General features: G+C 34.1%; 1 protein-coding gene and 9 non-coding genes across 11 annotated transcripts; 5 read left to right on the top strand and 5 right to left on the bottom strand.

Annotated features, from left to right (window-relative positions):
• Positions 1-14,603: 14,603 nt before the first annotated feature.
• LOC112273900 (phosphoglycerate mutase-like protein AT74H) lies at positions 14,604-17,057 on the bottom strand. Of its 2 annotated transcripts, none has more exons than XM_024502959.3 (3): positions 16,507-17,057; positions 15,688-16,178; positions 14,604-15,351 (listed from the first exon to the last, which is right to left on the bottom strand). In XM_024502959.3, the coding sequence occupies exons 2-3, from the start codon at positions 16,142-16,144 to the stop codon at positions 14,858-14,860; spliced, it is 951 nt and encodes a 316-aa protein (XP_024358727.1). In that variant the 5' UTR covers positions 16,145-16,178; positions 16,507-17,057; the 3' UTR covers positions 14,604-14,857. The 2 variants fall into 2 exon arrangements, with proteins under 2 accessions (XP_024358727.1, XP_024358718.1); XM_024502950.3 differs by having other exon boundaries at positions 15,688-16,183; positions 16,507-17,056.
• A 1,218-nt stretch (positions 17,058-18,275) lies between these two features.
• LOC112279229 (U4 spliceosomal RNA) lies at positions 18,276-18,413 on the top strand. Its single transcript, XR_002968931.2, has one exon. It is a non-coding gene; the product is annotated as a U4 spliceosomal RNA (small nuclear RNA).
• Positions 18,414-18,872: 459 nt separating this feature from the next.
• TRNAG-UCC (transfer RNA glycine (anticodon UCC)) lies at positions 18,873-18,944 on the top strand. Its single transcript has one exon. It is a non-coding gene; the product is annotated as a tRNA-Gly (tRNA).
• A 275-nt stretch (positions 18,945-19,219) lies between these two features.
• Positions 19,220-19,334, bottom strand: LOC112279221 (U5 spliceosomal RNA). The gene has a single exon (XR_002968924.2). It is a non-coding gene; the product is annotated as a U5 spliceosomal RNA (small nuclear RNA).
• Positions 19,335-20,449: 1,115 nt separating this feature from the next.
• Positions 20,450-20,643, bottom strand: LOC149989679 (U2 spliceosomal RNA). Its single transcript, XR_016501927.1, has one exon. It is a non-coding gene; the product is annotated as a U2 spliceosomal RNA (small nuclear RNA).
• Positions 20,644-21,615: 972 nt separating this feature from the next.
• On the top strand, positions 21,616-21,775 carry LOC149989678 (U1 spliceosomal RNA). The gene has a single exon (XR_016501898.1). It is a non-coding gene; the product is annotated as a U1 spliceosomal RNA (small nuclear RNA).
• Positions 21,776-22,121: 346 nt separating this feature from the next.
• Positions 22,122-22,259, top strand: LOC149989677 (U4 spliceosomal RNA). Its single transcript, XR_016501892.1, has one exon. It is a non-coding gene; the product is annotated as a U4 spliceosomal RNA (small nuclear RNA).
• A 459-nt stretch (positions 22,260-22,718) lies between these two features.
• TRNAG-UCC (transfer RNA glycine (anticodon UCC)) lies at positions 22,719-22,790 on the top strand. The gene has a single exon. It is a non-coding gene; the product is annotated as a tRNA-Gly (tRNA).
• Positions 22,791-23,065: 275 nt separating this feature from the next.
• On the bottom strand, positions 23,066-23,180 carry LOC149989675 (U5 spliceosomal RNA). Its single transcript, XR_016501914.1, has one exon. It is a non-coding gene; the product is annotated as a U5 spliceosomal RNA (small nuclear RNA).
• Positions 23,181-24,292: 1,112 nt separating this feature from the next.
• Positions 24,293-24,486, bottom strand: LOC149989674 (U2 spliceosomal RNA). The gene has a single exon (XR_016501926.1). It is a non-coding gene; the product is annotated as a U2 spliceosomal RNA (small nuclear RNA).
• Between the last annotated feature and the right edge of the window lie 767 nt (positions 24,487-25,253).

The following is a 25,253-nucleotide window of genomic DNA, read 5'->3' as shown; positions in this document are numbered from 1 at the left end:
TAAATAACATTTAGTGTGGAATTTAAATTTTCATTTTTAAGGAGAAGAATCTTGATAGAATGAAAAGAAGTGTATTGAGAGAGTGCTACATAAAATTGACCATGGAAAAAAATAGGTTGTCACAGATCCAAACAAACATGCTTTATTGATTATCCTCGGAATTTTTTTATTTTTATTGCAAATACAAGATGGATTGGACATTTCTTTCTCTTTAGAGTAAATAAAATTTCTTTTGTGTTAGAATTTAATAAAATTTATAAAATAAACACCAAGTTTTTAGCAAATTTTTCTCAAAGAATTCTTGCTTCAAGAACTCAATCCATTAGTTATGTAATTACTAATTGGATTCCATTACAAAGTCCTTAATAAGGAGAAATATTTCTTAGTAGCATCATCAAAGTCTCAATTTTAAGACAAAGCCTTAATTTGGATAGTCTAGATAGATTAAGCGATTTGATAAATTTGACTAAATAAACATTATTCTTATCAATACCATCTTCAATAACAACTTCATTAGTACTTAAATATTCTTGTTCTTCTTTGAAAAATATCGCCATAATCTTTTCATTAATATCTTCTATATTATCATTTTTATATATAAAATTATTTTATTTCTAAAAAGACATCATTTGCTACACTATCTTCTTTGAGCCTTCAATAAAGAACATCTACTAAGGACATTAATTATTGATCAACAATTATGAGATCAAGAAGCTTAATTACATTACTAGGTAATAATTTTGTGTTATTTCTAATTTTGAAAGTGACAAGTAAAAATACTAGTCAATAATAATACAACCATAAAGAATTCAAATGCACCACCATCTATATATACAACATGTATGTGCATTCTATACCTGAAGAAGCTAATTAGCAAACTTAATATCTACTTGAAGTGCTCTTGAATTCAACCTCATGTTTGCTTTGATACCAAAGTATTTAACATTGAAAAATTAGTGCTAGAATTTCTTCTTGAGTTCTTTTTATAATTATTGGCAATATTTGGAAAAAAATTTAACCAAAAACTATTATTGCTCTTAAAAATGGGTAATCAATATTTGGAATGTCTCTAAATGAACAATCAACTATCATAGGATAATAACAATGTTACATTGGAAGTTCATCTCAAATAATAATCAAAGTTTGGTGAATAAACTCAATATAGTTGAAATTCTTAGTAATTAAACAAAAATAGTCTTTATTACAATCTAGTAGAATCTTGAACATAGAATAGACAGTTCTTTCTCTTTTAAGTAACAATGTAATAATTTTTGATGATGCAACATATATGACAATATTTTGTATTAATCAAACTTTAGTTGCTAAAGTATTGCAGATAAATGTCTTAGTAGTTCTTGCAAGTTTGTTTAGAAAAAAACATGCATCCATGTTTTTCTATTATGGAAGCCACAATATAATTTTATGTCTTTTTTTGTTCAAGATTTAATTGTAGAATATACTACTTCAAATTTTCTTATAATTATTAAATATCCCATATTCTTTCTTTAGTAATAAATTAATTTCAATAAATTATTGCATTCCAATTATTTCTTAGTAATGGCATTGGAAGAAACTATGCAAGTGTTCTATCAAAGTCTTGCAAAATCTTATCCAGCAAGAAAAGTCCAAAATCCTTAATCTGTTCCTCTGTTGGATTGCTAATTCTATGTTTTTTTTGCAAATAAGCATTGACATCATCTAAATTGCTTTTCCAAAAATCTTTTTCATAGATTTAATGGATTTAGTATATTTTTGTGTAATAAAAAAATAACAAATAATGACCTTAATTGAGATTCAATTTGTATTCTTGATGCTTTTTCTAAACATTGTTACCACTTTCTATCATCTTCAAAGAATCCTAAAGCTACATATCATTTTTAAATGTTGGATGGAAAATTTCATGAATAATCTTTAAGTGCTTAAATGATTATAGACCTTTAAAATAGATTAATAAAAGCCTCAAATAATATCTTTAAGATTTGGAAAGATTTAAAAAATATAATCTTTCAATATTAAATCCATATTTTTTTAACATCTACGTCCTTCTTGTCTTATACCAAATAAAATAATGTAGAAGTTGTTAGTATGTATATTGTCTTCCCACTGCAATTACTATACACATTTCAAAAAATGAAATTAATGTTGTCTTTTGTCTTTTAGCATGTTCTAAAATTACAGCTACCTTGTCATATGGATCATATACCCTTGGATGCATTCTTGAAAGATGAACAACTGTACAAACATTATTTGGCATTTCTTCATGGATCCACATGCCAAAAAGTTTCTAAGCAACCTCCAAAGCTCCAATATAACTTACATCTAAATATTATTTGATCTCTTATTGGTTTTTAAATTGCATTGTAATGCAATTATAGCCTTTATAGATGTATTTGTAGATATACCATAAATTATAGAATAACTTTGAATAGCTTTCAATTATTATCTTTATTTAAAAATTTTCTAAACATCATATGATCTACATCTCTAATACATTTAATCTTGCTTTTTCTATCGACAAAAATTAAAATGTATATATAAGGTAGACATCTCTTTTGAAATTCACTAGTATAAACATATACAACAACATGACCAAATACAACTCCTTTCTTTATATCTTCCATAATTTCACGTTTTTTGAGCTTAAATATAGGGGCAACTAAATCTTGCTAGTCACTTGCTCGTTGTCCTTAAAGCAATTCTTTCTAGATTTTGAACTATCTTAGATTTGCTATCACTATCATAAAAATATCAAGATGCTGATAAAATCTTGTAAATTCCATAGAATCTTAAAGTATTTCTATCATATATCTTATATTTTTAATATGTGATAATGGAAGTAAGATCCTACATCTTAAATTATTTAATTCATATTATCCTTCTTCATGCCTAGTAATTTGATGAGTTATAACAACATCCACTAATCTTTGGTATAAATTAGTAAGTAGTTTTTTTATTATTATAATATAGATATTATAAACTTCATTACCTAATTGCTACCTATTTGTCAACTATAAATTCTTTTAATAGCTTTCTTCTACTTAAAATTGTAGAATATTTAATAGGCCTTACAAAAATTAATAAGAAAAATAATCCATTTTATAAGGTTGTTGCTTCTTCAATCATTTCATCCAACACCTTCTTTTTCTTCAACAATATCCATCACTATATTTTGCACTCTTAGATCAAGATGCTATCTAAGGATTCCATGTGAAAAAAAGAGAATATATTGAAGGAACAAATAAGCAAGATTAGCCTCATGAATCCTTTCTAATAGCCCATTATTACGTAGGCAAATAATAATATCACAAAGTACATTATATACCGATCCATTTCTAAGTGATATAATAGCAATTTCTTCAAAAAAGGTAGAAATATTATATTAATGTATATGGCTTTTATTACAATCACCTAATGATTTAAAAATGGACTATAAAAAATTAGCCTTGAATGCCATAGCAAAATTGATAAAAAAATTCATTGATTCCAATAATACATCAATATCAAGATCTATATGATTATTGGCAGCATCTGAGAAGTCAATATTAGCTCAATACATGTTCTTATTGACTTATACTCTTGAGAAAGCTTATCATCGCAAGAAAGGATAATGCAACAAATATAGAAGTATACCTCAATGACATAAAGAATATCATTAATTAAATAAAAGCAATCACTATTACAACTCTTAAAGATCAAGTGTTGTTACTATTACTTTATTTTCTTCGCAAAGAATATTAATTCTTTTATAAGTTTTTATTTAATAATAATTTTCTTCTTTCAATTTTTGATTTAGAATCTAAATTATCAGATAAATAATATTAAATAAAAAGAGATCTAAAACAAAAAAAACTTCCAATAAAATGTTTATTTGTTAGGAATGAAAAATTCATGAAACCACCTTTTTTTTATTAAGGCTCCATATCTTGACAATCCAAACAAACCAACAATCATAGGAAGTGACTAATAGAGTATAGACAACCTGCATATAGATTAAAACTTAAGGATCACAAGTCTAAGGACCGATGTTACTTTTGCAAGGAGCCTAGATATTAGAGAAGCAATTGTGAATTAAAACAAACTATTGAATAAATAGATTACTTGCAAAAATAATTCAATTGTAAAATTTTAATATAGCCAAATCAAAAATAAAATTTGTAAAAAAAAACAAAGACCTCACAAGGACTTAAAGAGGTTTAGTAGAAGCAATATCAAAATGGAATAGGTCATTAAAACTTATTTTTTCAAATCAACTGAGAACAATTTACTTAAGTCATCATCAATTGCTATCATGTTTGAAAGTAATTTAATATAAAATATTATAAAAGTTTTGATTGCAAGTAAAGTAATAAAAATAATAAAAATAAATAAATAAAAAATAAAATATTTATTTAATTTATTTAATTTTATAGTTTAAATTTTATAATCAAAGATTGAAGTTATAGGATTTATTGGTAAGAAATTTAGAAGAATTTCGGAACAAAAGATATAATATTTTGACTTCTAAGCCATCTCATGTGGATGGATAAGGCAAGTTGACATAAGACTTCATTCCAATTGATTAAAGGTCATACCTAATGAGCTTCAAGATGTTATTTGAGACCATATTAGAATTTGAGGCTACTTAAGAGTAATAATTTGAAATTAAAAGATTAGGATTTATTAGCTTATATTAAGAGCTATAATATTCATAAAAAATCAAGAAATTTGGAATTTTTATGAGGATAAAATAGGCAATTGAAATTAGGGTCTTGAAATTATATCTACTACTGAAGTTTTTGAATATAAGGAGTTGTATGAAAGCTTTAGGAGATCGGAAAGTGAGGTTTGAAAGCTGACTTAAAGAACTATATTTTATCTAAAATAATCAATAAATTTCAATTTAAAAAAAAAAGAAAGAGCTATTGGAAGTTAGAACTTCAAAATTAGAGTTTGTAAGTGAATTCTTTTCATGGAGGTTTTGGTTTGGGCCATATATTTAGTTTTTTGACGAATTTTTGGTTAAATTATTTTACAAATATAGATGATTGTATTAAAAAGCCATATATAAAATTTTATAATATTTAAATATTCGATTGTAAAATTATGGTGGATTTAATGCCTAAATATCTTAAAATTGACATGTTTAATATTTTCTAGAAATTAGGTAGTAGCAAAAGATTTGTTATAAATCTATGGTTTATTTTTTTTGTAGAGATAGTTAAAGGTATAAGTTAACTTGTAAAATTTTTTGAGTCCAATTAGACAATTAGATTAGAAGTTATAAATTATATAAATTTGGATAAAAATTTCACAAGAATTAAAGTGGTTTTAGATTATCTTATTACATTTTAAGAGCTCTAATGAATCCAAGACTTGTATATTTGATATAATTATCTTTTTGAAGATAATTTATAAATAATATTGGTATTTTATATATTTATAGGTTATTTTAGCAGCAGTCAAAGGCTCAATACTTTCTAAAGGCAAATGCTCTCTCTACTATGATATTGATAACTCCTTGTCCACTATCCAATCTTCTATATTCATGTATAATAATATCATAAGTTCTTTTGATAGTTTTTGGATTTTAAATTTTAGAGCTCTATAGCATGTAAGTAATAATCCTAAAATGATTTCAAACCTATGTTGTTGAAGTAGAGAGAGCTTGTCTTAATGAAGCACTAAGCTTCTTGCTGCCATTAGTTGCTCAAAAAAATTACAAGTTTATAAAACACAAAATTTATTTATATCTTATTTTCATAAAGATAGTTACATCAAATATACAAGTTTTAGGTGCACAAGAGTCCTTAAGATATGATTGGATATCCTAAAACCACTTCTACTCTTATAAATATTCCTTTTAAATCTATATAATCTAATAACTTTCAATCTAACCATCTAGTCGGATTCAAACTTTTCTACAAGTTAATTTATATGTTTAACTATTTCTGCAAAAAAAAAAATCAATTTTAGATTTATTATAAATCTTTTAGATATCATCTAAATTTGATCAAGTATTAAATATGTCAATTTTCAAATATTTACGTACTAAATCCATCATATTTCAAAAATCTAACATTCATACACTATGAAATTTTATATGCAGCTTTTTACATAGTCATCTATACTTGTAGAATTTTTGAGCCAATAATTTGTCTAAAAATTCAAGATATGGCCTAAACCAAAACTTCTATGAAAAGAATTCACTTATAAACTCTAATTTTAAAGCACTAACTTCCAACAACTTTTTTTTTTTTTTGTTCTAAATCAAAAAAATTAATTTCTTGACAAAAAAATTAATTTCTTGACAAAAAATTTAGTTTCTTAAGTCAAATTTCATACTTCACTTTTTAATCTCCAAAATCTCTCTTACATCTCATTGTATTCAAAAAAGTAGAAGCAATTATAATTTCAAGATCCTAACTTCAAGCATCTATTTTTTGTTCATAAAAATTCCAAACTCTTTAATTTTTGTACAAAAATTGTAGTTCTCAAGACAGTTGAGTCAAAGATAATGGTTGATTTCTCCTTCTCCAACCATTATCTTTGATTCAAAATTGGTGTGCAGCTTGATCTTTAAGTCCTTCAATACCATGTTGAATTTCATCTTGATCCGACTAGTAGATCTCTAGATATCATAGAAACCCTATTCAACTCCAAACTGCCAACTTCTAAAACCCTCTTGTCCTAAAAATCAGATATCTTTAAACCACACTATTAGATTATCACAAAATTTTGTATGCACTTAATACACTCAATAATCCAAAGAGTGTCAAATTTTGAACTATAGATGTTACATCAATTGTATGAACTAGCCAAAATTGCTAGCCCTAATTATATTAAATAAAATCTAAATCACCAATATAAACCTTGATTTTGAATAATAATTTTTAAGTCCTCAAAAACCTTAAAAAAACATTCTTTATGCCTTTGAAAAGAACTTTAAGCTAGCTTTCAAACTCTAACCTTTGATCTTCAAATGCCTCCTTAATTTGCCATAGGCGGTTGTTTTAGTGATTAGAAGTTTGATTTTGATCCTATCTCACAAACGGTCAACCCCCGGGTATCAATCTAATCTACCCTAAGGATTATTTTATCTAATCCTACCCTCAACATGATCCTTGTATCAATCATACAAACCATTTGTCTCTTCTATCCTGATTTTATCAATTTATGGCCTTTCTAAGGTAATAAAAGAGTTTTTATATCCTAGAAGATAAAAATACTAACTAACTTTTATCTACTTGGTATTAAGATAAGAAAATAGGCTAAGAGACTTTCATAAAAGTCTTATTAAAATATTTTGAATTCTTGTTGAATTAATATAATAGAGTATTAATTAAAAAATTATTTTTAGTCTTATTTTTACTATATAATTGCGTCACAACTTGACAACATGATGACGTTTTATAGGACCTTCAACATATGTCCAAATTATTAAATATATGTTTTAACTTATAAAGCAAGTTTTTTATATTATACCACATAGTTAGCTTATTTTATAAGCTATCAATATATGTCATATGTAGCTAACTTGTTAACTTTGTTTCTAATCTAGAATCATGTATAAAGTCAAAGCTACATCTATTAAGCTAATAGGAAGCTTTTTTAAAAGATATTATGAAATTTATTTATTTTTATCTACTTCTACTTAATTATATAGATAATTATTGGAATAAATATATATGTCTATAATATTATCCCTCCTTTCTAGGAATAAGTTCCACAAAGAGCGGTCATCATATGTAAAGAAAGTTCAAAATGAGGCAAATTATATTTGCTACATATTTTAATCTTTGTTTACTTTGAAGTTGGTTGATAGGTCATCTCAACCATCAATACTAAGGCAAAAAGATTACCATGTTATTTGATTGTTATTAAGGCCTTCATACTTCTTTTTAAATAAAATATTTGGAGCATTGTCAAAAATTATTTTTACTTCTAATAAAACTACCAAACATCAAGAGTTACTTTCAATATTGTAATATCAAACATGTTGTATTTTTTCATCTATTTGAAGAAGAATATGTCATTTTGAGGATCTTCATCTCGATTATATCATCTTGAAGGTTATGACAATTATAATGTCTCATTTGATAAGTTAGCAAATGATAGTTCTTGAGTTAAATCTCTTAGTTGTTGATTCTCCATCTCCTTAGTACTACAAATACATAGAAACTAAAAACATTGATAGAAGATAAAATGCTATTATTTTTAGATCTACTTTCTATTGAAGAAAAGATTTGTTATTCTTTTCTTTGATTTTGTTGGATGTTGATAAAAAAAACATCAATTTTTTTTGCTATATTTATAAGATTCTTTGCTTGCTCCATGTGCATTCAATAATATCATATCCTCGCTAATAGATAAGATGTTTCAACATATTTCGGTGCCATTGTCAAGAAGATAAGCCTCCTTGAGAAAACACAAGATTCTTAATTTTAAGTAGGTTGTAAGAAGCACAATGTTGCCCAAGTAAATTCAAATATGAAAAAATAGCCAAAATCTAAGTATAAATTTTAGATTAATTTCTTTCTTGTACTAAGATGTAGCCAACTTTTAATTTTAATTTCAATCTCAAATCTCTTTTCTAAAATATTTATAATTTATCTATTACTAATTCAATCTAAGAAAAATTTAACTCATTGAGCTTAATTTAAGCTATAAATTTTAAATTATTAAAATAAATAAAAATAAAAATAAAAATGGGAGATAAATAAAAGAAGAAAAAAATTTAGCCACTTGTAGTTGCAGTCTTAAAATTCTTTATCTACATATTAGTTTGGATCTCCTTCATGACATCTCTTCTTCTTGTCTCCTAAAGCTTATTAAAAAGCTAATAATAAGATCTAGTTTTTTTTTAATATCAAGATAAAAAAAAAAAAATCAATAAGCAACATCAAAATTCTTGAATTAGTTTGAAACTTGTCACTTTATATTTCTAGCCATCTTCCTTCCATAATTTTTTTTGTATCTCCTTTTTCACAATTCTTTATGCATAAAATAGATTTTTGAAAAGCTAATAATAAGATTTATTTTTTTCAAATCTCAATATAAAAAAATAAAAATTCAAAAAATGGCATAAAAATCCTCAAATTGGATTGAAATCCTTATACTTGAAAACTCCAATAACCCTCCATCTACAAATTTGCATGTGTCTCCTTCATTATAGCTCTTTTTTATGTTTTAAGGCTTGTGGAAAGCTAATAAAAAAATCTAACTTCTTTATAAATCTTAAATTATAAAAAAAAATTAATAAGTAGCATGAAAAATCCCAAACTAGATTTAAAACTTGCCACGCCAAATTTTTAGCACGCCCCTCTTTTCCCTTTCCTTCCACAAATCTAACCTCAGCAAAAAAAAAAACAAAAAAAAAAAAAAAAAAAAAACAAACTCTTTGATGCTAAAAATCCTTATTTTAATATTCTTTCAATATCCATCTTGAACCACTATAGAATTGGATATCTATCCTAAAAGACAATTCCTTCAAAGCTTGAATAATCTATTTAAGGTAACAATTTCATATTATAAATTCCATTCAAACTTATAAATATATTAGTATTATATTCTTCCTCTCTTATAAGTAAAACTAATTATCTTCTAAACATCTTTAATGCACTCAAATTAAGTGTATCATGACATTGCCTTAAATTTAAGACTTCTTCTATCCTGATTATTATCTATTTCTTTAAGAATAGGTCACATTTGTCTTCTTTATGAGATATTCACTATCTTATATGGCTTAAAAGAAGACATGTGGAATATATAATAGATCTTCATAGAATTTGATAGATATAATTGATAAACAATAGGATTGACTTTTTCATAAATAGAAAATAATTTAAGCCTATAGTAATCCAACTTGTCATAAGGATGACTAGTCTTAATATTGTGACAAAGTAACTATATATTGTCAGCAATGTGGAATTGAAGCTACTTTTTACAATAGGCATCTATATTAGTCTTTTGTCATTTTTGAGCTTCTTTTAATTGTGCCTTTATTGTTGTATGTAGCTCAAATAAAAAATTTGTCAAATCTTCTATTGCAAGATTATCAATTTTTGAGAAGTCAATAACATTAAATTATAGATAATAATTAAAATTAATAAAAATTTATTTTTTATATAAAAAATATATTATATTATTATAAGTAAACTTTATAAATGTCAAAAGAATTATTCAATCATCTTGTTGGTAATTAATAATATACCTTAAATATTACTTCAAAACTTGATTTATATGCTTTATTTGTTCATTAATTTAAAGATGAAAGGCCAAAGATAGCTTTATATCTATATTTAAAATCTTTAAAAGGATTCTCCAAAATCTTGATATAAATTTAATTCTCCTATTCAATATAATATCCTTGGACAATCCATAATAATAATAGATATTGTCAAAGAAAAAATTAGCTATTTTTTCACTTAAGATAGATTTCATATATGATACAAAAAAATTTATCTTGGTAAAATAATATAATATCACAAATATATAATTATATAAACTTAAAATTAGAAGATCTATAATAAAATCTATAGTAACAAAAGACCATGGTTGTTTTAGAATAGGTAATGGTTGAAGAAGTCCATAAGATCAATGATGAGGAGTTTTTGATCTTAAACAAATATTACATGATTGTACAAAGTCTCCCTTTTACATTTGAAGCTACTAAAAATCTTTTGATATTAACTCCAAAGTCTTGTTATATCTAAAATGTCTATCTATTGAAAAGTCATGACGAGCTTAAAGAATACATAATTATGCTTTGCTTTTTGGAATGTATATTCATCTCTCAAAATATGATATAATTATAAGAGCTAGTCTTTTATAATTATTTGAAATACACACAATACTTAAATTTATCACAAGTATATTTTTATTTTATGATAAAGGCATTAAATTACTTGTACAATTATTTTAGACTTTAATTTAATTTATTTAGTATTTTTTAATCCTATATAAAAGGTATTTTTAATTTTTTAATTTTAATTTTTTTATAGATTTTTACTTGATGTATAAATATCTTTTCTATAACTCTAGGTGAAAAAAATAATGATAAAGTCTTATTATTGTAAATCTAAATCATGTTGTATAATTTTTGTAAACATAAATTACATGGAAAAGAGTTAAGCAACTAATTGTACACCTATTAGCAACAAATTCGCAACCAAATTTGTACACCTATTTATAACCAATTGTTTTTATTTTTGATGTAGTTATATCAAATTCTATGCTTGGATTTTATAAAAAGATGCCATCTCTTTATCCATTATAAGTCTTTATTAACATTTCATTTAATTTAGTTTTTTCATCTTATATAGTTTCTGAAAAGATTTTAAAAATTACCATTTTCTATAATTAAAATATATAGCATTGTACTAGAATTACAAAAAATATCAATAATTTTTTTTTTATCTTTTTTCATGACTTTTGTAATTTTAGAGCCAATTTATCTTCATTTTAGACTATTTTAGATGCAATGGAATTGAGATCTTTTTAAAGCTATATATAAAATTTAAAGCCATTAATTTCTACTCTAAAAATATTAATTATAGTTGAAATTATTTTTTTAGATATATATAAATATACTATCTTTTAACATAGAATCTTTAAAAAACTTTTTATTTCTACTTATTCCAAACTAATGTTCTTTAAGATTTTATCAAATGTACACACAATAACAGTTCTATTGAAATAAGTACTACAATCACTAATCTTCTTCAAAATATTCTTAAATATTTTTTAAATATCTACCAAATAAAATGAGTATTACACTATTAGAGTAATATGAAATAATGGGAAAAATTATTATTTTATATCTTTATTAAGTAAATAGAAAAAAAAGTCATTACTAAATTAATATCATATATATATATATAAGAGATTGTACTAGAAATAATACAAAAGATAAAATATTAAAAAGAATATATTTTTTTGTAAAAAATATAATAAAATAAAATTTTACTAAAAAATATAGACATTTTATTGTTAAATGGTAAAATTTATAAATTTATTAATAAAATTAAAATATAGAAATACAAATTGAGTTCTTAGGAAGACTGAAATATTGTTTTTTAACAAGTCAAAAGTTAATCTTAAGATTTCAAACTAAAATAATAGAAATAATATATATATATATATATATATATATATAAAAATATATTTTTTTAACTCATAAACATTAAATTAAAAGAATATAACTCAAAAAGCTGCTAGTGTATTCTTTGACAAGTTAGATCATGTAACTTAAAAAATGTATATGTTAGCTTTAATTTATTTTTATTTTTATATAATTGAAATATTAATACATGAAAAAAGCTAATATATTAATTTTTTATATTTAAGAGAGGTAAAAATTGACATAATTGAAATCATTGCATAGTTTAATTTTTTCATAATAAACTAATTACTGTATATATATATTTTTAAATTTAATTTTTATTGATAAAAAATATGATTTTTTAAATTTTCAACTAAAAAAAATAAATGATTATTTTTTTATTTAAATTTATATCTTTATATTTTTGTATGTATATATGTATCTTGCTTAATCCATAACTTTATTGGATAGAAGTTGTATAAATTATGCAAGGTTTTATATTTTATATAAGATCATGTGAAGTCAAGAATAACTTATGTTTAAATAAGTATTATATATATTAATATTATATTAAACATATTAAACATATTAATATTAATATTATTTAAATATATTTTAATTATTAATATTATTATTTTTATTTAATTAAAATATCCCATATTTGAAATAGCTTATATTCTCAAATTTTAGTAATAAAACTTATAAAGCACCTAGAATTCTAAAAAAATTATAATTTTATATCAAAAAGATTCTTTTTATTCTTTTGTATAACTAAATTATGATTCATATCAATTATATACAACTAATACATTAATCATCCAAAATATTTTATCTTTATATGTTTTAAATATTTAAGTTATATTTTAAAATAGTGATTTATATTTATTTTCTATGTTTATATTTGAAGCATTAAAAATATGGTTGTAACTTTAAATTTTTAGTCAAATTAAATATTTCTTTAATTAAAATATATTTTATAAATATATCTCTTATAATAATTAAAAAGATTAAAAAAACTCTTATATCAAAATATAAGCATACTTTTTATATTAAAAAGTATTAGATATTTTTGAATTTTTTATTAGCTAATAAATTTGAATGCATTAAATTTATAAATAAATAAATATATATATATATATATATATATATACACATTGTATAATAAAATTTGTAACTATATATTAATTTTATGGATATATACAAATTTATTGAGTTAATTGATATTCCTTAATTAATTTTCCTACTTACATACTACTTACATATTTATGTTGCATACTTAATAATTTTTTTTGAAACATGGTTTATTACTAGGTTGAGATGATTTTACATAAATAACAAGACTATACATAATTTATAAAATTCTATCCTTTAACCTTAAATTGAGTTGTATATATTTATAATATTATATCATATTAAATTTATTCTAATAATAATTTTTATAGAAAATATATTATAAATAGTAATTTAATATAATATTATAAAATTTCATCTATTGAATCAAGCCAAGTACTTGTTCTCTACTTCCATGTAATCATGGATGACAAGGGAGAAAAGGGAGGAGAACAAGAAGTAAAAAAAATCCTATTATTAATATTTATTATTTTAATTTATTTCTAACCATGTATTGCAAGTCTAATTAGAATAGCAAAAATAAAATTTAAGGCCCAAATTATCTTAATTCTCAGTCTTATAGCTGATATTAATAGATAGTTTTTATTAATTTTTTTAATTTTGAAATAAAAAAACATACAATTTGTTTAAGTTTTCTCAACCTAATTTCAAGAAGGGTTTTTCTTGTGCCTTTTTTTGCTTGCTTTTTACATGTAAAACTTTTCTAAAGTATTTTTTTTGGAAAAATTTAATTTTAAATTGGTATCAATTATTTATTGTATTTTAATCTTAAAGCTGATTTTTAAGTCTTGGGCTACAAGCACATTCCAAATTTCCATAGACACACCCATTATGTCTATATGTACACCCAAGGCCTTTAATTGACTACTCTAGATCTCCTCTTCTTTGTTCCAATGCAGGTCCTAGACCTCCTCTTCCTTGTTTTGCCATGGGTCCTAGTCCTTTCTTCTTTCTCTTCTTTGTCTTGGTACGGGTTTGGAAGAAGAGACTAGGACTTGTGTTGGAATAAAAGAGAGGGGATCTAGAGTAGCCAATCAAAGGCCTTAGATGCATGTATAAACATAATGGGTGTGCATACAGCAATTTGGGATGTACTTGTAACTTGAGTCTATTTTTAATGGTCTAAAGAAATTTTTATTTTATATCTAAGAATTAAATAAAAGCTCTTTATTAGAACACATACAGGTTCTCCAAAAGAGAAGAAACAATGTTGATTGCAGATTTTAAAAATGACCCCTTCAGACAATGATGACCTACAGTTAAGCAAAATACCGCCCATAAAGTGACCCCCCCACAAAGGACGGAGAAGGAACAGGACAGAGCCTGAGGCTTTCGAAGTAAACACAGCTTTGAGAACAAGGTGTTTACAGCTTGTTAAATGGGAGGAATAAGCTTGTAAACTGCCCCAAAAATAGGGACATACTTGTTTCGGAGACATTAAAAGGAGGTAATTTACATTCAGAATGTCGTACATTCGAAAAGATTTGTACAATGAATGTATTACATGATTCCACCAGACACGTCGAGGTGGATTGACACCTGCCCTCTCCTATAGTATATTCCATGTATACAAACATATATAAATATATACAAATATATGTATATTTATTAACCATCTGAATACTTGCCATCACTCATCAGACCGAGTTATCCCCCACGTACAGATCCGTCCACTAAGAAGTAGTTTTCCTCGTCTGTAGCCATTTGTTCTGCTTCACACTGTTCGAGCTCTCTGTTCAGAAATGAGGTTTCCTCGTGATTCTCGAAGAACTGGAATCCACTCCTGGGCCATTCGTCGCCAGGTTCCAAGCCGTTCATATCGCCTCTCTTTCCATGTTTGCGCTGTTCCTGGTCCTTGATCATGTCGACGTCGAGCCCCCATTCTTCCAGTTCCTCTTGTGTGTGATGAACCAGCAAACTGTACTCCTCCCCTTCGCCAAGTTCCATGACCCGAACTTCACAGTTCTTCGGATTGTTCAACTTCTCAAACTGCTCAACCGTCCACTTGAACCACCGCATGAGGAAAACTCTCATCGTCACTCCATGAGAAACGATCACCAGGTTGACCTCTAGTGTTTTGGTGCTGCTTGGTTTGTGTAAGCGGTTCATGTCGATATCTCGCCATAAACTTTCTAGGAAACCTGGAATAAGTCACACAACCGAATAGATAAGGCCAAGACCATGGTAGAAATTCAAATGTGAAACACTAAAACAAGAACTTTTCCTGTCCAAATGCTCGTAACAAAAGCAGGACAGATCGATATTTAATGCTACCTCCCTAAATCAAGCACAAGTCTTTTCCAGTGAACTGCTGAATCTCGTTCATCCAAGGTCAAACCCCTAACTACTCCAAGGCGTGATGGGACAATGCACTTGAAATGTCATGCATAGCCTGTACCGATGCAGTGATGCACAGCACTTTTCAGCCTCTCCAGAACATGAGATTTTGCTGGCAAGAAAGTGTATTGGATTAATACTAGTCACACGGTCAAAAACATCCGCTGCCGATTCGCCTTCTGGAAATCTATAAAAGAACCGCCCGAATCTTTGTCTTTCTTTCTTGACTGCTGTGATTTTGTGCGTTTCCTGAAAATTTCCAAAATCTTGTTCACGGATGCGAGGTTCCTCACGCACACCGACGATGTGTTTCTTGTCTGATTCAAAGGCGCGTCCAATCTCTTTTAAAGTGCACAGTGTCCGGGTGTAAGGCGACACGTAGAAATAAACAAGCCACTCGTCATCCTCGCTTTGCGTCTTGATCATGTCTCGTATCTTTTCACCGCATTCCTTTGCCTGATTAGCCCCTGCCTCAGTTAGACGAATTTTGGGATCTGCAATATCACAGTACTTCTTCGAATCAACATTTCCTTCACTTTCCCCATGCCGCACGAGAATGATGCGTCTCGGCCTCCTTGATCTCCCATCCTCAGCCATGCATCTCCCAACCAAAACCTCATAAAATAGTTGTCTCCACTTCCCGAAGACACCCCACACACACGATACGGTTATTATCATTCATTTCAAGACGAAATCACCACGACTCATCCTAATTTCAAATGGTGCTAAAACAACTACACCACAGTTTCATAGTTCAAACAACAACCATATCAATTAGGTCAAACCCAACTAGACCTAAAACTATAAATAACGACCATAGCAATCCAGCAGTGCGCATTCGCCACCATATTTAAGCACACGTGGTTATAAGGCCCGAAACAAACACCGCCAGTCAATGCATCCAGCATGAATTAAACAATGCATAGATTATTTTAGAATTTTAACTTCCATCTTCATACCTATTTTTGCTCTCTGTGGATTCTGCAACACAGATTGGAAGCTGCGATCTCCCGGACCTCACTGTCTCATCCTTGCAACGTCAGCTCCGAACTGCAGCGGCGAGATTCACGCCCGAACGGTGTCCAAATCAACCACTCGGTACTGATTTTCGACCATTCTGTGCAAAAGCTTGCCCAAAGGCCGTATCTGATCTGATGAAGCCCAAGTTTCGTTCTGAAGTAGGTAATTGGAGGGTTTACAGTACTCACATCGCAGACTGGACATCGTGAGACTGGCATTGGTGATCAGGAGATGACAAGCTCGACATGCTCGGCAGCCTCAGGCGCCGTTAATTTTGACCCTGCACTGATGCTTATATCTACGAAGCTTCCGATTTTCAATGTTATAATTCAGCATTTTCAGTGTCTATTGGAATATTGATTTTGGATAACATAAGGTTTTCCTTGGCCAAATGGCGTTTGTCTTCATAGATTTATTTTTTTTCAAAAGATAATTTTTTTAAAAAAAAAACTGTTCGGTAAATAATCAGTTCTGAAAATTTGTTTAAAAAAAAAGAAGGCAAATGCATTACAAAATACATTTTGTTTCCATTGGTTGAAATTTGTATATTTCTTGCAATTCCTTTTTAGATATTTTGATTTTTTTTTTTTTTTCAAATACATGTAAAACTTTAAGATACTCAAATAATTTGCACCTGATTTTTTTTTTTGTATCTATATGTTTTTATATTTATACATGAAAATAACATAAGCCATTTTGATTATTTTTTTTGTATTTTAATTATTAGATTTCTACACTAAAAATATATATAGATTTTTTGTGATTTTTTTCTTTTTTTTTTCTTTTTCTTTTATGAAATTATGAATGATTTAATTGAGAAGAGTAAAGTGTTCTAATATGAATTCAAATAAATGTTTAAAACATTCTGTCTTACACCAATAAATATATATCAAATGTTAAATAAAAAAACTCAAATAAAAAAGACTATATAGATAGATAGATAGATAGATAGAGAGAGAGAGAGAGAGAGAGAGAGATTAATAGTATACGATATTATAAATTAAAATATATCAAAAAAAAAAAATTCATAATTTTCTAAAGTTAATATATTTTTACAATAGTTCATCATCTTTTTCATAAATAAAAAATTATTATTAATAAAATTTTAATTGTTTTAAATAATTATTTTATCTTTTTATTTTATAATTCTATTGATTCAATGTAAAAACAAGTTTTACATTTTAAAAAAATATATATTCTAAAATTATATTTTATTATAAGATTTTGTCTCCAAAGATTATAATTCAAACTCTGCCTAATCCATTGTATAGCTAATGTCTTGAAGTACCACACTAATTAAAATCTAAATTTATATAAAATGTACATGATTAATATTTATAATCAAAAACTAAATGGATTGATACAAGTAATTTTAGAATATAGTTGAAATCTAGGTGTGGGTGTGTTTTTAATTTGGCGGTCGTGAGTGTACGGGAAAACCCCCGCATTTTCTGATGGCTGCTGCATACATTCGCTCCGATTGATTGATGAAGTGAGTGAGCGCAACAATGAATCGCGCGCCGCTGACGCTCTGCCACAACAGGGAGAGTCCCTCCACGCGCACCTGCGCCTGGACAAGTCACTTGCGCCGCCCACCCGATCGATGGTCCAGTGAACGCTCCCGGCAGCTGCTGTGGCCGTGAGCGATGGGAGGAGACGAGCCCCCGGGGGAGGTACATGGCAGGGGGGAGGAGGGAAGGGGGACGGCATCTTTGCGCTTGGGGTAATGACGCAGTTCGTGAGGCAAACCCGAGACGCGTCAATTGCTGGTTGAAAACTATTTCCAAACCCCCCCTGCGGTGTCCGCGAGGGCGCCCCCAGAATTTCTGGAAGGTCTGGCGTAGGCCAGGACCTCACAACGCACAAACCCCAAACAAACAGGATGGCTCGGAGTGTGCACAGCCCTGTGTCGCTCTCGCCTCGGATCTGTGGTTGCGCCGGCAGTGGCAGAGCGGCGGTGGGACCGTGGCAGAGCGCACTCCAGGGGAGCCTCGGAGTGCAGGTGCCACACAGCTCGGTGCCAGCACGACCGGCGAGTCCGAGGCTGGAGTTCGGCGAGGTGTGCCCGAACGGGGGAGGACTGCGCAAACTCAGCGAGTAAGTGTGCGCACCTCTCTTGGAAGAAAGAGACGCTGAGGCGTCGACTTTTGCGTGGGGAGACGGTGCACGAGATGCCGCCAACGGGAGGGCCCGTCGGGATCAGCAGCCAAGTAGACGACGCCGTGAGCGCGCAGCCGTGCGGGTGGAACCGGGCGTGGGGGTGGTCCGGGTTTGCGGCCGTCGGCGGATGGCGGATGGCGGATGGGCGTTTGTAGTCCAACGGTTAGGATAATTGCCTTCCAAGCAATGGACCCGGGTTCGACTCCCGGCAAACGCACGCACTCAAATCCAAGAAACACACGCACACGCGCGCGCCCCCCTTTTCTCGCGGCATGTTATGTTATTTTTATGCTGACGGATGATGTGTGGCCCGGCGCCAGCCCCTCCGCGGACCGCGAGTCGCTGCTTCTCTCCCACTCTCGGGTGTCTCGGGTGTGGCAGGAGCCACACTTCTCCAACCCACCCACGGAAACAAGCCATGCGGAGGCCCCTGTCCTTGTTCAATCCTGTCCGTAAAATCCAGACAATCCGAATTCGTGCTTCCAGTTGGTGGGCCCCGCGAACGGGGCAGTCCAAAAACTCTCCCTATGCCGGTCGTTGCGCCCAGCGCACGGTATTCTTTAGTAAAAGGCGAAAGAATAGTTCGCTCTGTGCTGAGCGCCCGGCTCCATGCCTCCCCCGTCCACACACCCACGCCCTTCTACGCGTGCCCTGCCCCTCCCTGCACCCAACCGTATGGGTCCGACGCATGCCCTGCCCCTCCTCCGCCCACTAACCCGACGTGCAATCTGCATCCTCCTTCAGATCCACTCAAATCCATGGATCGATGGATGGACACAATTCTAAGAAACAGGCAAGTGAAGAGAGAAGGGGAAATCTCGAATTTTCAAGCTGTGTTCTTTCAAACAAACAGATCATCATCATCATCATCATCATCATCGTCATCAAGACCATGACAACGGCAACAGGCTATGAGAAAAAGAAAACACAATGAAACAAATCAATCGACCAATTCCGAGCATACACTGGTACATAGAAATAAGCAGAGTGACATTTGTGATAAAGAACCAAAACGTGTATTTCGAAAAACACAATAATAACAACATCAACAATAAACAAAATCAGGTTTTCATACATATATATATATATATATAAAAACAAACACAAACACACAGCAAAACATGAAAACAGATCAAAATACCAAAATGTAACCAAATTTGGTTACATTCATATTGCTGGACATTTTGTGTTTATTATTATTCATTCCTTTATTTGTTTCCTCTTACTGCTTCTTCTTTTTCTTCTCCGTCTGTGTTTTGTTTTGATTCTTGGTTTTGTTATGTTTTTGTTTTGATTCGTTGATTCGTTCATCCATCCATTCATTCATTCATGCTTGCATGATGTGTGTTTGTAGAACCCGGGCACGGCGTTAGTGGGGACCCACCTCGTGCTGAACAGCGTCCAGGGCTGTGGGATGGGCTGGCGTGGGTTAGCGGGGCGCGGGGGGAACACAAGGCGACGGGACGACGGAGCCGCGTGTGGCTGACGAGGTGGCCTCCGCGGGGTGGGGAGGCGGCGTCCAGCCCCAACCCCAACTCCAACTCCAGATCGAGCATCACCAGCACGTGCACCAGCGGAGCGTGATGAGGCTGGTTGGCTCTTCCGCCCATCCCCACTGCCGACGTTTGGGGTCCACTCGCGCGCACACTGTTTCCTGTTTCGCTATTTGCATTGTGGTCGGGGGGGGGGGGGGGGGGGGGGCCTCCGGGGAACGGAGGGGAGATGGGCTGCGCCGGCCGAGGAGGTAGTGCAAGACCAAGGCGACGCGCGCCGGCCCGAGCAGCAAGCTGCCGGATGGGCCCGCACCCGAGATAAATTAGATTAATATCGTGAGGCTCGATGAGCCTCGTATCAGATATTAAACTGATAAGAACAGATACTACACTTGATCTTAGCCAAAAGGCCGAGAAAGGTATGCCTCATCCTCCCCGCCCCGCCCCCCTTCTACCCCCACCTCCGCCCTCCCTCCTGCACACGCTATGGGGCATTCACCCCCTGCCTCCCTCACCTCCTTGCCCCACCCACCCACCCACTGCCACTTCAACATGTCCACACACTCGCTACACCACCAAATCAAGCCCCCGCCCTCCGAATCACCATCGTCCCCAGGCTCTCTTGCATGTTGCAACCACACAACACCAAAACAACCATGCTGAATACCCTGATCTTCTTCGTTTCAAGACTGTAAAGGGTGGGGGGCTCTACCTGTGCTGCTACTCATGGTCAAACAAAATACCCCAAAAATTATGGGAAACCGTGGCATTTAGTTACCTAGGGAATATTCATGTGAGTGAGTGCGGTAGAGTGTCTATGTATATGTACATGCAAAACGTACACACAAATCAATAGAGAGAAAGAAAAATAAAACATGTGAGATAATGATCGTTTTGTTGATCTTTCACTTTTTTTTTTTTTTTTTTTTGTTTGTTTGTTTGTTTGTTTGTTTGTTTGTTTGTTTGTTTGTTTGTTTTGTCTATAGGTTTATGTTATGGGTTTCTTTTTTCTTTTTTTAGAAATAGATAAAACTTTTGCAAGTTCAAGGGTGGGTTGTGGGGTGCAGATGTGAAGGCTGCAGCGCAAGAACTGTGGAATAGCATGAGGATTGACATGTTGTAAGATGTAGCGTTGGCATAGGTGGGGGGGGAGGGGGAAATGTTTTGAGTCCAGGGGCATGGATGTGTTGGATGGGATGGCATTTGGAATTGATTGATTGATTGATTTGTGACTGTATGTGTGAGTGAGAAATGGAGGATGGAGGCGTGCAGTGGGCGAAGCATGGTGAGGGGCGGAGGGAGCAGGAGAGCGAGGGTGGGTGAGAATGTCCCACAGGGGTTGGAGCGGCGGGGTAAGGGTGGGTGGTAGAAGGGTGCGGAGGAGCGATGCGGAGGGCACTTACCTGGGCGGGGTCGATCCATGATCAGGAAGGTGGATGGCCTAGAGGAGCCCGGCCCATTGCACTGACGGGGCGGGCGGCTCTAGTATCTCTCTACGGAGGGCATACACGTCGTAATTTGTGGCAGTGGGGGCTCGCGTTCGCGCGGCCCCCGCCTAAAGCGGAAACCGAAACCGGAGGACACTAGGTGTGGGTGTGTTTTTAATTTGGCGGTCGTGAGTGTACGGGAAAACCCCCGCATTTTCTGATGGCTGCTGCATACATTCGCTCCGATTGATTGATGAAGTGAGTGAGCGCAACAATGAATCGCGCGCCGCTGACGCTCTGCCACAACAGGGAGAGTCCCTCCACGCGCACCTGCGCCTGGACAAGTCACTTGCGCCGCCCACCCGATCGATGGTCCAGTGAACGCTCCCGGCAGCTGCTGTGGCCGTGAGCGATGGGAGGAGACGAGCCCCCGGGGGAGGTACATGGCAGGGGGGAGGAGGGAAGGGGGACGGCATCTTTGCGCTTGGGGTAATGACGCAGTTCGTGAGGCAAACCCGAGACGCGTCAATTGCTGGTTGAAAACTATTTCCAAACCCCCCCTGCGGTGTCCGCGAGGGCGCCCCCAGAATTTCTGGAAGGTCTGGCGTAGGCCAGGACCTCACAACGCACAAACCCCAAACAAACAGGATGGCTCGGAGTGTGCACAGCCCTGTGTCGCTCTCGCCTCGGATCTGTGGTTGCGCCGGCAGTGGCAGAGCGGCGGTGGGACCGTGGCAGAGCGCACTCCAGGGGAGCCTCGGAGTGCAGGTGCCACACAGCTCGGTGCCAGCACGACCGGCGAGTCCGAGGCTGGAGTTCGGCGAGGTGTGCCCGAACGGGGGAGGACTGCGCAAACTCAGCGAGTAAGTGTGCGCACCTCTCTTGGAAGAAAGAGACGCTGAGGCGTCGACTTTTGCGTGGGGAGACGGTGCACGAGATGCCGCCAACGGGAGGGCCCGTCGGGATCAGCAGCCAAGTAGACGACGCCGTGAGCGCGCAGCCGTGCGGGTGGAACCGGGCGTGGGGGTGGTCCGGGTTTGCGGCCGTCGGCGGATGGCGGATGGCGGATGGGCGTTTGTAGTCCAACGGTTAGGATAATTGCCTTCCAAGCAATGGACCCGGGTTCGACTCCCGGCAAACGCACGCACTCAAATCCAAGAAACACACGCACACGCGCGCGCCCCCCTTTTCTCGCGGCATGTTATGTTATTTTTATGCTGACGGATGATGTGTGGCCCGGCGCCAGCCCCTCCGCGGACCGCGAGTCGCTGCTTCTCTCCCACTCTCGGGTGTCTCGGGTGTGGCAGGAGCCACACTTCTCCAACCCACCCACGGAAACAAGCCATGCGGAGGCCCCTGTCCTTGTTCAATCCTGTCCGTAAAATCCAGACAATCCGAATTCGTGCTTCCAGTTGGTGGGCCCCGCGAACGGGGCAGTCCAAAAACTCTCCCTATGCCGGTCGTTGCGCCCAGCGCACGGTATTCTTTAGTAAAAGGCGAAAGAATAGTTCGCTCTGTGCTGAGCGCCCGGCTCCATGCCTCCCCCGTCCACACACCCACGCCCTTCTACGCGTGCCCTGCCCCTCCCTGCACCCAACCGTATGGGTCCGACGCATGCCCTGCCCCTCCTCCGCCCACTAACCCGACGTGCAATCTGCATCCTCCTTCAGATCCACTCAAATCCATGGATCGATGGATGGACACAATTCTAAGAAACAGGCAAGTGAAGAGAGAAGGGGAAATCTCGAATTTTCAAGCTGTGTTCTTTCAAACAAACAGATCATCATCATCATCATCATCATCATCGTCATCAAGACCATGACAACGGCAACAGGCTATGAGAAAAAGAAAACACAATGAAACAAATCAATCGACCAATTCCGAGCATACACTGGTACATAGAAATAAGCAGAGTGACATTTGTGATAAAGAACCAAAACGTGTATTTCGAAAAACACAATAATAACAACATCAACAATAAACAAAATCAGGTTTTCATACATATATATATATATATATAAAAACAAACACAAACACACAGCAAAACATGAAAACAGATCAAAATACCAAAATGTAACCAAATTTGGTTACATTCATATTGCTGGACATTTTGTGTTTATTATTATTCATTCCTTTATTTGTTTCCTCTTACTGCTTCTTCTTTTTCTTCTCCGTCTGTGTTTTGTTTTGATTCTTGGTTTTGTTATGTTTTTGTTTTGATTCGTTGATTCGTTCATCCATCCATTCATTCATTCATGCTTGCATGATGTGTGTTTGTAGAACCCGGGCACGGCGTTAGTGGGGACCCACCTCGTGCTGAACAGCGTCCAGGGCTGTGGGATGGGCTGGCGTGGGTTAGCGGGGCGCGGGGGGAACACAAGGCGACGGGACGACGGAGCCGCGTGTGGCTGACGAGGTGGCCTCCGCGGGGTGGGGAGGCGGCGTCCAGCCCCAACCCCAACTCCAACTCCAGATCGAGCATCACCAGCACGTGCACCAGCGGAGCGTGATGAGGCTGGTTGGCTCTTCCGCCCATCCCCACTGCCGACGTTTGGGGTCCACTCGCGCGCACACTGTTTCCTGTTTCGCTATTTGCATTGTGGTCGGGGGGGGGGGGGGGGGGCCCTCCGGGGAACGGAGGGGAGATGGGCTGCGCCGGCCGAGGAGGTAGTGCAAGACCAAGGCGACGCGCGCCGGCCCGAGCAGCAAGCTGCCGGATGGGCCCGCACCCGAGATAAATTAGATTAATATCGTGAGGCTCGATGAGCCTCGTATCAGATATTAAACTGATAAGAACAGATACTACACTTGATCTTAGCCAAAAGGCCGAGAAAGGTATGCCTCATCCTCCCCGCCCCGCCCCCCTTCTACCCCCACCTCCGCCCTCCCTCCTGCACACGCTATGGGGCATTCACCCCCTGCCTCCCTCACCTCCTTGCCCCACCCACCCACCCACTGCCACTTCAACATGTCCACACACTCGCTACACCACCAAATCAAGCCCCCGCCCTCCGAATCACCATCGTCCCCAGGCTCTCTTGCATGTTGCAACCACACAACACCAAAACAACCATGCTGAATACCCTGATCTTCTTCGTTTCAAGACTGTAAAGGGTGGGGGGCTCTACCTGTGCTGCTACTCATGGTCAAACAAAATACCCCAAAAATTATGGGAAACCGTGGCATTTAGTTACCTAGGGAATATTCATGTGAGTGAGTGCGGTAGAGTGTCTATGTATATGTACATGCAAAACGTACACACAAATCAATAGAGAGAAAGAAAAATAAAACATGTGAGATAATGATCGTTTTGTTGATCTTTCACTTTTTTTTTTTTTTTTTTTTTGTTTGTTTGTTTGTTTGTTTGTTTGTTTGTTTGTTTGTTTGTTTGTTTTGTCTATAGGTTTATGTTATGGGTTTCTTTTTTCTTTTTTTAGAAATAGATAAAACTTTTGCAAGTTCAAGGGTGGGTTGTGGGGTGCAGATGTGAAGGCTGCAGCGCAAGAACTGTGGAATAGCATGAGGATTGACATGTTGTAAGATGTAGCGTTGGCATAGGTGGGGGGGGAGGGGGAAATGTTTTGAGTCCAGGGGCATGGATGTGTT

The sequence above is a fragment of the Physcomitrium patens genome, chromosome 2, assembly GCF_059467195.1.
Source record: "Physcomitrium patens ecotype Gransden chromosome 2, ASM5946719v1, whole genome shotgun sequence".
NCBI classification, from domain to species: domain Eukaryota; kingdom Viridiplantae; phylum Streptophyta; class Bryopsida; order Funariales; family Funariaceae; genus Physcomitrium; species Physcomitrium patens.
The sequence above is the reverse complement of the archived record's forward strand: the minus strand, read 5'-3'. Positions and strand labels throughout refer to the sequence as shown.

Coding starts and splice junctions, on each gene's coding strand:
- LOC112273900 (XM_024502959.3), bottom strand. CDS start 16,144: ATGGCTGAGGATGGGAGATCAAGGAGGCCGAGACGCATCATTCTCGTG. Junction 15,352..15,687: donor TGTTTTTGACCGTGTGACTA/GTATTAATCCAA, acceptor GACTTATTCCAG/GTTTCCTAGAAAGTTTATGG.